General features: G+C 38.0%; 1 protein-coding gene across 1 annotated transcript; it reads right to left on the reverse strand.

Moving 5' to 3' along the window:
- Positions 1-457: 457 nt before the first annotated feature.
- Positions 458-14745, reverse strand: slc6a7 (solute carrier family 6 member 7). The gene is made up of 14 exons (XM_028031035.1): positions 13767-14745; positions 10875-11097; positions 10280-10411; positions 7616-7826; positions 6733-6871; positions 6473-6607; positions 5379-5482; positions 5169-5293; positions 4966-5078; positions 4754-4891; positions 3782-3881; positions 3515-3633; positions 2400-2573; positions 458-1778 (listed from the first exon to the last, which is right to left on the reverse strand). The coding sequence occupies exons 1-14, from the start codon at positions 13836-13838 to the stop codon at positions 1608-1610; spliced, it is 1956 nt and encodes a 651-aa protein (XP_027886836.1). The 5' UTR covers positions 13839-14745; the 3' UTR covers positions 458-1607.
- Between the last annotated feature and the right edge of the window lie 65 nt (positions 14746-14810).

The raw sequence follows: 14810 nt of genomic DNA on the forward strand, positions 1-14810 counted from the left end.
TGTGAAGAAGATAGGCCCAAAGCTTCCTCAGCTCTCTTTCCTTTTTTCTACATGGCTCCACTGTGGCATCTTAATTCGTTAGTTATCCTCTTGTCCATCTCTTATGTCCAACTGCTGTCATCTGAGTACATCTACAGATAACAGGACTGCTGAAAATCTGAGACATACAGAATGAAAGAGAATGGTGACGGTATAGATCCCTGTGGTGCTCCTGTATTTCACACACTCTGTCTCGTTTCCAGGTGGTTGTTGTGGCCATCATCTGTCTCCTAATGTTCTAAATTAGGTTTAATTGTCTTAAACACGCAGGAGAAATCAAAGCACACTATTGTCAGTGATCCCTGCTTTCCCAGCAGCAGGTTTGTTGAAACCATGATTATATTTTTCAAAAATTAAGTTGCACAATACAGTTTATAGCATCATAGTAAAAACAGAATAAGCATTTTTGATTTCATTCTTAATTTTCCAGATTTTTCAACTTTATTCAAGGTCATGTGGGAGCTGGAGTCTAATCAAACTGTCACCAGGTGAGAAGGAGAGACTTTCAGTACATTACAAGCCCGATAAATGTTTAACAAAAATTGGAGATCTGAATCTGAAGTTAACATGGAACAACAAAATCAAAGTAAAACTGAAACCGTTTGAAAAGCAACAGTCTGATGGTCTCAGATCGTTGAACACAAGCAGCCACAAAGCAGTCAAGATGCTCTCTTAAATCAAACTGCGTCTCCAGGGACACAGGGTCAAAAGTGCAACCATAGTGGAAACAAATATGCAGGTTTATGTTCATTCTGTCACTACAGACGACCACAAACAAAAATATCTATTTCTGATACTTAAGGACATGGCAACAATACCACTGCAGTTTTACTAGGATATTGTTATATTTGCCTATAGGACAGGGAGGCTAATAAAAATAAATACATTGCTTTTTTCCAGCCTGCAGGTTTTCAGGATTGCCCTTCCTATAGCTACTCTGCTCAAATAAAAAACATCCCCAAAGCATGATGCTGCCACCACCATGTTTCATAGTGGGAAGGGTCTTTTCCAGTGGAATTTTCCCTCCATGCATATCCATGTAAGGCAAAGTTTAAAAAATAATAATAATTTGTTGCATAGACACTTCTTTAATACTTGATTTAGCAAGTAATTTTAAAAGTATTTCTTCTCAAGACATACTTTTCATTCAGTTTAAATAAGACACGTGGTTAAAATATATTTATGACTAAGTAGTTTAGTCTGGCAGGATAATGAAGAGCAGTCACTTCTCCAGGTAAATTAGCATAAATAGTTTTCCTTCTTGGTTTTTCAATTAATATGTGGTTTGTAAAACGACATAATAACAAATGAATCAAACTAATTTTCAACTTTACCTTTGTATAACATAATCAATCCAAGATAAATTGCTTAAAAATATCATTCATACATACAGTACATACACAGTATTATAAATAAATCTTTCATTCCACACTGGCCTGCAGGACACAGTCTGATCTGCCACCAGAGCCTTGCTGGAGCAGGTAGCAAAATAATAATAAAAATAATAATAAAAAAGGTCTCTTAAAATCATAGTTTGCTCATTGTTGTAGATTCCTCCCGCTGCCTCCTTATGCACTGCTTCCCGTTTCCCATGTAATTGCTGTAAAGTCCTGGTCTGTGAGCGTGACGGTGTAAGGAGCCTCCACTCGCTCCGGCTCCACGTGCTCCTGACTTCTCACCTCACTGTTCGAGTTATTTACCCTCCAGGAGTTCAGAGGTCGGATTGCTTTCTTGAAGCGCTGCGAAGGAGAAGTCAGAGCCGCACCAGATTAATCAAGCGAGATTTGAACTGTTTGTATGACCATGACAGAGGTGAAGAGGGTATATGTTTTGGTATTTTACAGCCACAAACCTTGGGATTTAACACCATAAAATGTTGTATAGTTATGAAGAAGAAGAGTACTAAAAAGTGTTGTTTTTTAAACTCATGCATGCATTGCTTTTTAGGATTCAGCCCCCTCAGGGTCATTCCTTGTAGAATCACCTTTCACAGCAATTAAAGCTCCAACTCTTTTGTGACTGTGAAGCCTCTAGCAGCTTCACAGATCCAGAGACCAGCATGTTTTATTTTTCTTGTTGCAAAATAGTTTAGGCTCAGTTTTATTGGATATAAAACAACTGTGGACTTAATTCTAAAACGGATTAGCTCTGTCCATGAACTCCTACAATGCCTCATTGATTTTCCTTCTACTCTTCAGTCGCCAATTACTTTGTGTTGGTCTATAACATGAAATCCCAATAAAATACACCTTTGTTGTGGTTATAATGTGGTCAAACATGAAAAAAACTTTAAAGAACATGACTACTTTTGCAAAGTCTTGTAACCGGACCCCACAGTGCCAATCCAGCAGCATACTCACTTCTTTTAGCGAACCAGTTTCCTTGCTGATGGCCACAACGGCCCAAATGAGGATCTGCAAACAGCAGGTCGCACCCATGCACACGCCCAAACCTTTACCCCACCGCGGATACACATAAGAGCCGTAATGGAGGGGTGTGTTGTACATCTCCAAAAAAATGTAGATCAGGATGAACTGTGGTGGGAGAGGCACAGAGGAAGAGAAATGATTCTGGTGAGAGAATCAATGGCAGCGGAGAAATAGACAACACAAATGCTGCAGACGGGGAAGATATCAGATTGAGTCTCTGCCCTAAATATTCAACCTGGGTACATATTCCAGGACAAAAAGCAACTACAATTACTTTAGTTTGTTTGGTAGCTTGGGATTCTGTAATCATTTCCTTTCTTTCAGCTCTTTACTTCATTCAGTGTGTGCGAGCCCTGATCATGTTACCTTTTCACTTCAAGTGCAAAACTGCTTCAGGTAACACACAATAAAAGAGCTGTAATAACAGTGTGAGTGATGTAATTAAGGTTAACAATATCAAAGAACAATACTGAGAGTGAATTAACCCTTCCAGACCGAAAGGAGCGCAGACGATCCAGCCAAATTTGTAGTACCGTAATTCCACCACACGTTGCGCTATCTGAGAAATTCCAACGGTTTCTGAAAGGGGAGATGTTGCGCTTTTCAGGAAATATCGGGCTATTACGGTAATTTCACCCCCGCCGTAGCAGGGAGTGAAATTAATCAGGGGGGCGCTCTTTTAATAGACGGTAAATTGCGAAAATAACTCGCTAGATATTGAAAGTTCCAGTTGTTATGGATAAATGGGCAAATATATATTTACTCACAGGACATTTAAAGAACTGCGTGCAATTAAAATAAGCAAAAATATCCAGGCGGAGATTTGAAATTTAGGTCATAAAGGGTTAAATATAACTCAGTTTAGGATTAACACAAGAGGATGTTGATTATTTTGAGCATAACTCACAAAAACTAGGATTTTGGGAGTTATCTTAACAAGTTATCTTAACCTAAAATAGTTCATATTGACATATTTATAGTAAATTTGATGTTTTCCTGTAAAGAGTGGGAAATAACTGATTTCATACACATTTGCTTGGACTCACCAGGAGGAGAAACGGTGTGCAGAAAACCCAGCAGGCTTTGAAGTAGATCAGCACTTTGCTGCACCACGGAGGGCAGTGGCAGATCATGTCAATAATGTCCTGACAAAACTGGTTGACTCCTGTCAAAATTAAGTCAGCGAAGAGATGCATGTTAGAAACTGAATTATCACCAGGACAACAGAGACTAGCTGCCCTGAAACTCGTACAGTGGAATGATGGGATTAGTTAGGGATGGCAAGTGACGGTAAGGAATGTGAGATGGGATACCATAGAAGAAGGAGATGCCAATGCACATGAATAGGGTGATGATGATGAGGCCGAAGCTGGTGCTGAAGGAGTCGATGAGAGTGAACCAGTAAATCCCTCCCTATTGAGACACGAACAACAGGGAGGGAATATGAATGTCAAAACTTAACGGTGCATTGCAAAAGTATTTATGACTGTCAAACTTTATCATAATTTATCTAATTTTTATAAATAAGAATCTAAATATTGTGGTAAGCACTCTTATTAAACTCTTTCCCAGTCAATGCTTTGTAGAAACACAGTTTCTTTTATTGCAATTACAGTTTCAAGTTGTTTGTGGATACATCTGCCAGCTTAGCACATCTAGTTTGATTTTTACTGAATCTTTGCAAGAATATATAATATACAGTCATATTCAATAAATCAGAATACACAATCCAATTAGGCTCACTTTTCAGCTTAAAAGTATCTTTTGAAAATAATCTAAGTAGATATTAAGACATGCTTTTCATTAAGCTCACATTTCTGACCAATTTATTTTGATTTGGCTTGTGTTTTCCTTATCTTCAAATCAAAAATCACAGATAGAAGTAATAGAAATACAGACATAAAAACATCTATCTGTGTGTAATTAATTTATATAATGTGTTTCTCGCAACAAATTGAGCAACTGAACAAACAAATTTTCCAATAATATTTTAATTTATTGAACGGGTCTGTAAATTTGTCAACCTTAGTTTTCAAATTTTGCGTCAGATTCTCAATTGGATTTTTGGTTTAGACTTTGACTAGGCCATTCTAACACAGATATATGCATTTATTTAGACCCTTCTATTGTATCTTTGCTTGTGAAGACCCATTGTTGTGCTGGAATGTGAAACTTTGTCTCAACCTTATGTCTTTTGCAGCCTCTAACAGCTTTTTTTCACTTTTTCTGTTAGCAATCCATCATCATAAAGGGAAAGAAATCCACATTATTCACAAATGACTCACATCTGTCACTAACAGAAGGCCCATTAGGTAGAAGGTGAAACACAGGGCTCCCAGGAACAAGGACTTGTGGAAGGTGTTCCTTCTGAGGTTTGGGAACTCATCCAGTACAGCTGTGGTGATGCCCTCCATGTTACCGAACTGCCAGGAGAAAAAGGTGTGATGTCAACCCTCTGACAAACAGATTCCCATTCTTCCTGATCAGTCAATCTTACCAGAGTATCGACCCCAAGCATGAACAGCATGAGGAAGAACATAATTGACCAAAACACTGAGCCAGGCAGCAGAGCAAGAGCTTCTGGATAAGCAACAAAAGCCAAACCAGGACCTGAGGACACAAATGGATTATGTTTAGGGTTTCTGCGGTCAGTGGCTGCAACGCCAAACATGTGGACAAATAAAGAAGCATGGCGGCTACCTCTGTCTGCCACCTCTCCAACAGGCACTCCCTTCCTCCATGCCATGTGACCCAGGATGGAGAATATAGCAAATCCCGCAAAGAAGCTGGTGCCGCAGTTCCCGATTGTGATAACAATAGTGTCCCTGAAGTCAACAGCAAATGTTATCAACAGAAATAAAGTGTTCAGGATTGACTGTATTGATAGAGTGCATAATACAGCCCACCTACCTGATGACGTTGTTGTCGAATTTATTGTAAGATGCCATAGAAAGCAGCCCACCAACCCCAATGCCCAACGAGTAGAAGATCTGAGAGGCTGCGTCATTCCAGACCTGAAATGTTTCAGGGAAAATTCAGTGTGGATCATGAAAAAAAAATATGCAAGTTTTTTAAAAACCTCTCAGCCCAATTGGGTCATGGAGAGAGTTTGTAGTGTAGCTTACACAGTTTGTCACACCTCCTTTAATTAAATTATTTTTTTAAGAATTTGTATGTCTGCCTTGGTCAATGTCTGGAAGGTTTGCATTAAGCACATTTAGCATGGTTATTTAATTAGGTTATGAATTTTAACTCATATATAATAAATATTTTATTTATTTGTCTGTGCTGGATGCTTTTTTTATGTTTAGGTTTTTTTGAAATATTTGAGAACTGTGACTTTACATGTTACATGCAGGGCTTTGTCAGCTATTTCAATTTCACAGTTTGTCACACTGTATCCAAAATTCAAAGAATTTTACGGGATTTTATGTGACAGACCAACATAAAGGAGTGTGTATTCGTGCATTATTAAAGTAAAAAACACAGGGTTTTTGAACAAGCGTGGCATGCATTTATATTTGGTTCCTTTCATTTTGAAATCCCTACAGAAAATTCAGTGTAACCAAGATTTGAACACCTCATGAAGCACTGTTCAACACGTCATAAATCTGATAGAGAACCTGTGATGAGACTTGGGCATGAACATTCACAAATGCTCAATTTTCAATCTGAATGAGTTTGAATTTCAGCATTCTACAAAGAACAATGCACAAAAACTTAAGCCACTAAATGTGCAAAGCTGCCAGAAACAGCTGTAGCTATAATAACAAAGAAATGTTCTAGAACTATTGCTGAATGCTTAGAATTGCTGAATTGTTACATGTGAATAAATTTTAAAATCATATAATATTCTTTCCCTTTCACAATTATGCACTGTGCATTGGTCCATCAATGAAAACAGAGAAAATACGGTGGTCTGTGGTTGTAAAGTCACAAAATATGAAAAAGTTGAAGAGGAGTGGATAGTATTACAAAGCAACATGCATTGAGCTCTGACGTACCTGTGCGTTAGCTAAACGGCTCCAGTCTGGCGTGAGGTAGAAAGCGACGCCCTGGAGCGATCCCTCCAGTGTCGCACCTCTGATGATCAAAACAATTAGGACAAAGTATGGGAAGGTGGCCGTTACATAAACCACCTAAAGAACACAGACGTCACAAATGTTAAATTCAGAAAATAGAGAAGTATGGGAAACAGATTGAGTTGGGAGTTTCAAAATTGATTTATTTTTTATTGTTTGGTGGAAACATTGCAGTAGTTCACCTTGCCAGAGCTGCGGATGCCTTTAAGCATACAGAGGAAGATGATGATCCAGGCAGCTAACAGGCACAGAGCAAGGGGCCACCGCACAGGGCCCGGGTCGTGAAGACCCTCACTGTTCACAACGCCCAGTACTTTCTCACTGTAAGATGAGCAAACATTAATTATGGAAGCATTTTAAATCATACCTGCTTAACTAATGCCATTTATATTTGATCTTTAGATGTATTTGTTTTTTTAGAATTTTATGTCCCTAAAAATGTTTTTCTCCAAGTGCAACATTCCAATAATGGTAGTATTTTCTGAAAAGTTTAAATATTTATTAAAATGCACTCCTGGTTTACCAAATTTAAAATGAATTGCAAGTGTGGAAATAAGCTTTGATAATAAATAATGATTGGATGTATGGAATGTCCACATATTTGCTGAAAAATAGATTTTAGCAATAGGTAACAAGAGGATATAAATCTATTTAATATTTTTAAAAACTAATCTACCTTTAAATCAGCCTTTAAATTTACTAATACCTTCATTTAAAAGAGCTTAGAATATTAACCCATTGAAGTTACATTACCTCAGATAAATAAATGAGAAATTTTACACCTTTTTCAACCGCCTTTTGCCAAAACGACCACACTCAGCATTATATAACATTTTACAAATATAGGAAGACAGATCTTTGACTATTTTTCTAAAGAAAATTCTTAACATGGGATTCCCTCCATACATTACACTGTTAGAAAATGCATTTATTTTAATGCTTTTCTTTGCAGTGGGAGTTAATAAGTATGGAGGATGTCGTTGATTAAAATTTTTGTTTAGTCACATTAGAGAGAAACACAATTTGTATTTCAAGTATGAACTGTGGTGGAAACAATGCACTTACTTCCAGAAAATCTCTGTAGGGGATCGGGGTCTTTCCGAGGAGCTATTACCAACGGTGCGATTAGCACAGATAGCGACATTGGCCACGGCGTCACATGACCAGGGCAAGGGGCTTTGGAAAGAGCTGCCCAGGTAGTAAAACGTCCACGCTATGATCACGTTGTAGTAGAGACACACCAACGTGGACACACACAGCATCCCAATCCCAATGCCTGCATAAGAAGACACAAGTATGAGTGTAAGAAAAAACCCCAGACACTATTATGTAAAAATGTGTAAAAAAAAAAGGTTTATGTTAAAATTTTTATCATATTCTCCCCTAATTGCAATATTCAGAATACGTTGGGTTGTACTGTAAAAAAATGAAAACATTTTTTTGTTCTTTAGCTTCAACATGCTAATGTGATTCTGGCATTTTAACTTCAACAAATTGTTTACCTTTGTAAAACCAACTCGAGTTTGATTTATTTTTGTTTCTTGTAATAAAAACATTCATGCTATTTGCTTTTTGAATTAAACACACATATATATGTACAGTATGCTGTATATAATATATATATATATATATTTTTTTTTTTTTTTACCCCTCCAGAGGGTCTTTTGTGGGCTCTAGTGTCCCTTATATGATAGTGGGCTGACAGGAAACAGGGAAGGAGAGGGGGGAAGACATGCGGCAAATGTCGTCGGGTCCAGGAGTCGAACCCGCGACGGCCGCGTCGAGGACTCAAGGCCTCCAAATATGGGTCGCGCTAACCACTACGCCACCACGGCACGCCCCTTAAACACATATATTGAACTTTTAAATTGCAGATGTATCAGGATTTTATCATTAGCATTAGCTACACCATGCATACGGTGTGATGGTGAGTCTATGTGAGTCAACAACTGGAAGCTTTCCTGGATTGAACAACTGGCTTGCTAATTGAAATTAAGTTGAACTGCATTTTTAGGTAGTGTTAACTACAGTTGCTCTCAGAAGTCTTCACACCTTTTACAAAAACATGTCATTTTGGCAAAGAAAATGAGATTGTGTTTAATCATTTCAAACTTTTCCCCTACAAATAATGTGACATTTTTCCGAAACAAGGAAAGGTGGAACTCAACTGAATAAGAGCGCACACAACTTTAAACAAAAACTTTTTGAGAACATCACTTTTTTTGTCACATTTAGTACTGAATGCTAGCCTGGCCCTTAGAATTTTGATTTTCCTCTCATGAAGTTATCTATTGTTACTCTAGGTGTTTGCTCGGTCTCAGTGATACTCAAACATATCATCTTCAGCTTTCTTGCAAACACCTAAACATTCAGAATACAGAAAGTTTTATCACATGTAGATCACAAGAAGGACTAGCTAGAAATTCATGAAGCTCTTTTAGGTGTTGCTGTTTTCCTCTTGGCAACCTCTGCCTAGTTTCAGTCTCGTTTTTTCATATTGGTTGTCGACTGCCTTCCTTGAGCCACGGCATATAAATAATGCACAGATTTTTTTGGTATTCTTCAGGTGACTCATACCTTTGTACAATAAGATCATTTTCACATTTTGTAACCTGTTTTAAGACCGAAGCTTTTGTTAAAAGATGAAAAAGAGGGAAAGAGGAAACTCCTGCTAGATCAGCTCATCTTTATTTCACATTCATCAGATTCGGCTCACAGTAATCGATTGGAGGTGCGAACACAAGTAGACTAAATGTTGAGACTGTAACTGTGATTTAATACAGCATGAATGGACACACTCATGCAAACAAATTATTGTACGTTTCTACACAGCAAAAACCTAAAATTGTAGTATACCTGAAATAAGACAAAACTAACTTATAAGTAACTTCTCAGCAAGATACAGTAGCTCATTTTAAGTAAATAATACATTAATATTGATAAAAAGTACTAGTTCCATTGGAAGATTTATTTCTCTTATCACATGGGGGAAAATGTCTTGTTATAAATTCAATAATTTACCAATGAAACTATCTTTTATCAATATTAAGAAATTATTTACGTAAAACGAGCTACTGTATCTTGCTGAAAATTTACCCATAAATTAGTGTATTTGAAAGAAGACAAAACTAAGATATTTGCACTAGAAACTAGACCAAAAATACTTGGTAAGATTTTGTATTTTGCAGTGTACTTTTTATGTTAAATATGACCAATGTTTTTCAGTTGAATTGTGTGTCACAAAAAAACCAAAAAACAGGCGTTTTAACGACGGTGTTTACACTTGTAAGAGTCACTGTGTAATTAGTGATGTGGTCAACTTAGTGACTCAGCAACTTGTATTGTGAACTTTTACACAACCTGAACCATAAATTAATTTTAAAAAAATAGTTGAACTGTGTTAGCTACTTTCATCCAGATCCAATATTTGTTTAAAATGAAATATGTTTCACTTTTGGCAACTAAAGCAGTCAGGAATGTTTAGCTTGAACTGCAAGACACATGAGCAATGAGGTGGCACGCTAACATGAGTCAGAAACCTGTAATTTTACCGGATTGTGCTGTTGGGTTGGAGCAACGTGACATGAAGCAAAACAGACAACATGGAGATTTCTGAAGAATTAATGCTGCAGTTCATGGTGAATTTGGAGACATTAAGTCTTTATAAATTATCACTGGTAAGGTGGGCATACTAACCAGCCAGAAAAACTGGATGAGGGAGGTTATTACCTTTAAGCAGAGGGCAGCATTTCCACACCATGATTGGGCCAGCTGAGCCATACTGGCCTAAACTCAGCTCCATGAGGAAGAGAGGAACTCCCGTCACAAACAGCATAATGAAATACGGGATGAGAAACACGCCTGTGAAGAAGGGAAACAGGCCAAGATGAGGAAAACCAAAGCTGGTAATGAATTTCTTTTTTTAAAATGACAGTAATATTCTGGGATTCTATACTGCTTGTGAAGGCAGATTTGATTATAAAACCATCAATTTTAGGAGACAGCTTCATAGAAAGACGCTAATCTTTTCTACAGTCAGTCAAGCTTCAACATGTCTAATCTCAGATGAGTGGATAGAAAACAGACTTCAAGTCTAGTGTGTAATCAAGGGAAAATACTATTTTTGCTCAGATGGTTTGTAAATGCTGTGAGACACTCGATTTTGCAGAGAATCTGCCAAATAAGCCAGCATGTTGAGGACCAAAGCCAACACCCATGGACTTATGCAAAGACAACCTCTAATCCAAATTAAAGCCGGGAACCATTAAGCACACATGCCTCGGTTTTAAAATCAGGATATGCAGCATGCTTAATGCTAGCTCACCTCCTCCATTGCGGTAACACAGGTACGGGAACCTCCACACGTTGCCCAGACCCACGCAGTAGCCGATACAGGACAGAAGGAACTCGTACTTCCCGCCCCACTGATCCCTTGGGATAATCGCAGCCGGAGCGGGAACGGGACTGGAGACTCGGGTATCAGACTGCTGCGGTGGGGTCGGTGTAATTGCTGGGTTGTAGCCATTTGGAGAAACAGTATGCCCATTCTAAAAGATATAAAATTAAATTGCACATTTAATGACATTAGTAGAAATACATTGCAATGGGGCGTGCTGTGGTGGCGCAGGGGGTTAGCACGCCCCATGTTTGGACGCGGACATCGCGGGTTCGACTCCCGGTCCCAACGACCTTTGCCGCATGTCTTCCCCCCTCTCCTCACCTGCCTACTGTTGAAAAAATATGAGCCACTAGCGCCGCAAAAACTCTTCGGAGAAAAAAATGGAAAAAAAAAAAATACATTCCAATGCGAGAAATCTTTGATTGTTACTGATAGCTAATCAATGTAAAGCTGTTCATAACTATAAGGAAATTTAGTGGATGTAATACTACAAGAATTACTTTACATTATTAACACCTCTTAACTCATATTTTGTTTGTGGTTTTGATTTAATACAGATAATTATCCAGTTCAGTCATAGACCAATTTAAATCCAATAAAATACATGTGATTGATTATTAAATTCTGTAGATAATGCCAATTGGTGAAAGTTTTCTTCTATCTAAGCAAGTTTGGGAAACTTAAGGACTGATTGAGTCCGTAAGCTTACAGCAATCTCGTCACACCGAGCAAGCATTTTGCAACAATAGAAAGGAGCAACTCCCTTTTAACAGAAAGAAAACTACACAGTTAATGGCAACAGTGATGTGATGCTATAAGAGGAAAAGCAGAGCGCATTTGTTGCAGCAGCAGTTCCTTTAATGCGTTTGTCCAGAAAAGAGACAAAGTCAAACAGAGCTGTGCACATCTATTCATAGAAATGTTCACATATTCAACTAGATGTATGTTTAGGCTTTGAGCTGACCATTTTAACACACACATATGTGTTTATTTAAACCATTTCATTGCATTGTTATTTACTCTTAATATAGAAATATCATTCACACTGTGAAGCATGGTAGTGGCAGAATAATGCCATTACCATGTTTCTACTCAGCAAGGAGAGAGAAGCTTGTGTTGATGGAAAGACGCCATTTCATTTCATTGCATTTCATTGGCTGTAGTGCTTTGTCCTTCTGGAAGGTGAATCTCTCCCCCAGTCTCAGGTCTTTACAGGGTTTCAGCAAGTGTATTATAAGCCTGGCGGGCCACCAGGATTGCTTATTTATTAAAGTCTTTTTAAAATGTTTGCATTTTTTAACACTTTGGTGTTCAGGTATTGACCTTCCAATATTTCACAAGTGATATTTCAAATTTCCTGTCAACTTTAAACATTTTTTTAACTCAAAAACACGACAGGCTGCTGGATGAATGACTGCCCCAGCGCCCAACCACTGGGTTTACAAGTTTTCTTTAACATATTTATTATTCACCAGCAGACATAAACACAACAAACATTATAGAGTGAGAAAAAGCACAAAAGGGGCATTGATCTACAAAATAATTAACCAGATAATAGAGCGAATAACAGCGATAGAAATCAAATAACCAAACAAAAACAAACAGGTAGTTTCTAACATGTTTTCTTTTAAGAAGATTGTCCTGAATTTTGATCTTGGTGTCTTTAAATCAACACCAGCTTCTCTCTCCTTGCTGACTGGAAACATGGTAATGGCATTATTCTGCCACTACCATGCTTCACAGTGAGAATGATATTTCTATATTAAGAGTAAATAAAAACGGTTGCTTTATTCAATAAACATTACGTCAGACATTTCAAATGGTATCGATACTTTTGAAAGACACTTTGAAGCTTAGATCTAAGAACACTTTGTTTAACATGTATCAGACGAAACTCAAAACCATAGAATTATAATGTACTGTTTAGTTCTTCCTACAAAAACAATCAACATCTAAACTACAGAGGAAGTTATGCCAGGTCACAAGGAGGAACTTTAATGGAGATAAGAGCAGAGCTTCTGCTTTATGTGCTGTCACACTATTTGTTCAGAGTTTAAAGATGAATTATTTATATGAGTTCAGTTTTATTGTTATAACATTTTATGTTCCAGTCTGAAAGGTGTCATCAATTACCTACTTCAAAAGTTTTACATACTTTAAAAAACCTGGTAAAGTATAGGAAATAGGAAGGCCTGAAATTGTATTGCAGACACAAATAAATTATATAAATAACTGTTACAAAAACATTTAGGAAGTGATCACCAAAACTATGCAGAGATAAGAAAGATTTACTATTATTATCTTCATCTGACAGAGCAGAAAATACAGCAAGTGGTTTTCTTTTCTTATTATTATTATCTTTAACTAATTAGAGATTTTAAATGATTATAACTGAATTCAAGAAGAAGTTTATAAGTCAAATGAGTTCACAACAAGCTGCACCTGGGAAGAAACTATTTTAGCTTACATTAGAGACGGAACAAAAGACGGTTTCCTTGGCGGATCACCTGTATCAGTGTGATTCTCAAACTATTCTTGAGAATAGTTTGTATGCATACATGTGTTGAGTGAGCAGGTCCATAGTTTTATCTCAGTTTTATCTCAGGCGCGTCCAGTACATCTGTACAAAAAGTATTGTCGACGGACAGGTTAGACCGCTTCATCTGATGACGGTGAAATTTAAAGCGGAAAAAAAAACCTTGTACATTTTACGCACTTATAGAGTGACGTCTTGGGAGCTCAAAACAAAACAAAAAATTAAGAAATTACAAAATAATAATAAAAAAAACCCAAAACAAAACAAAGCTCAGTTCTTACCTGCGCTGCCGCTGCTGTGCCTCCTCCGGCGGAGCCTCCGTCGGCTGCTCCTTTGCCGCTTTCGTCGTGCATTTCCACCCGGCAGAGGTGGCGCTTCACTGTCTAAATTCAACGTCGCTGCACCTCATTTTATGCAACAGACTGTAGGGACACTGAGCTGCCTAAGTATTTCGGCGGCCCTCAATGGAGTGGACCAGTCGGAGAGTCAGACCAGGCAGGTGGACATCAGCGGTGACGACGAGGAACCGAGTCCGGCGGAGGGTGAGGTGAGGGGCGGGGAGAGGAGAGGAGACGCAGGTGCTGCATCATGAAAGAGAAAACCTCCACCTACCACTTTAAAACGAGGCGGCGACTGTTTATAGGATGTGTACACAGTAACTAGGACAATTTGACGTAGAAACAAATGCAGAATGATGCTTTGAAGTTTTTTAAAGAACCAATCAGCGGCAACCAGCTTGTGGTAAATTCTGTGTGCTGTAAGTTTAAGCCATGCAAGCTGTTCGGGTCTTTTTTTATTATTGCAAAACCTATAGAAGTAATAATATATTTTTTTTTTCAAACTCACTCATTGGTTTTGGGCTACTTTCTGTAAAGAACATAATTAAACACATATAACGCCCGGAGCTGATACAACTTTGTGTATTTTCATGCTTCTTTCTCGGCTTGTTGTTTGTGCGTGTGCGTGCGTGCGCGCGTGTGTGTAGGTAAATGGAGGGAAGAGGTTGTTATAAAGTATGTGTCTTCTTCTTACTGCCGGAGGCATGTCTGCAAACTGTAGAAGGGTGGCACACTAAGATTGCAATTTCATCTAAAAGCCCTGCAGTCTTAGATTACAATGAACAGTGGGCTGAAACTTGAATAACTAAACTGTTTATCAACCCAAACAAAACACATGGACAAGTTTAGCATGCAAAAACTGTGCAGTAGATTTGTTTGTTACAGTGGCAGGGGACAGACTCATTTTTCTAGTTACGTGATTAGCCTGTTTAGCTTAGCATAGCCTAACTACAACTCTATTTTTAGCACCGTTATGCTAACTCTATT

The sequence above is a fragment of the Xiphophorus couchianus genome, chromosome 11 (assembly GCF_001444195.1).
Source record: "Xiphophorus couchianus chromosome 11, X_couchianus-1.0, whole genome shotgun sequence".
Taxonomy (NCBI): domain Eukaryota; kingdom Metazoa; phylum Chordata; class Actinopteri; order Cyprinodontiformes; family Poeciliidae; genus Xiphophorus; species Xiphophorus couchianus.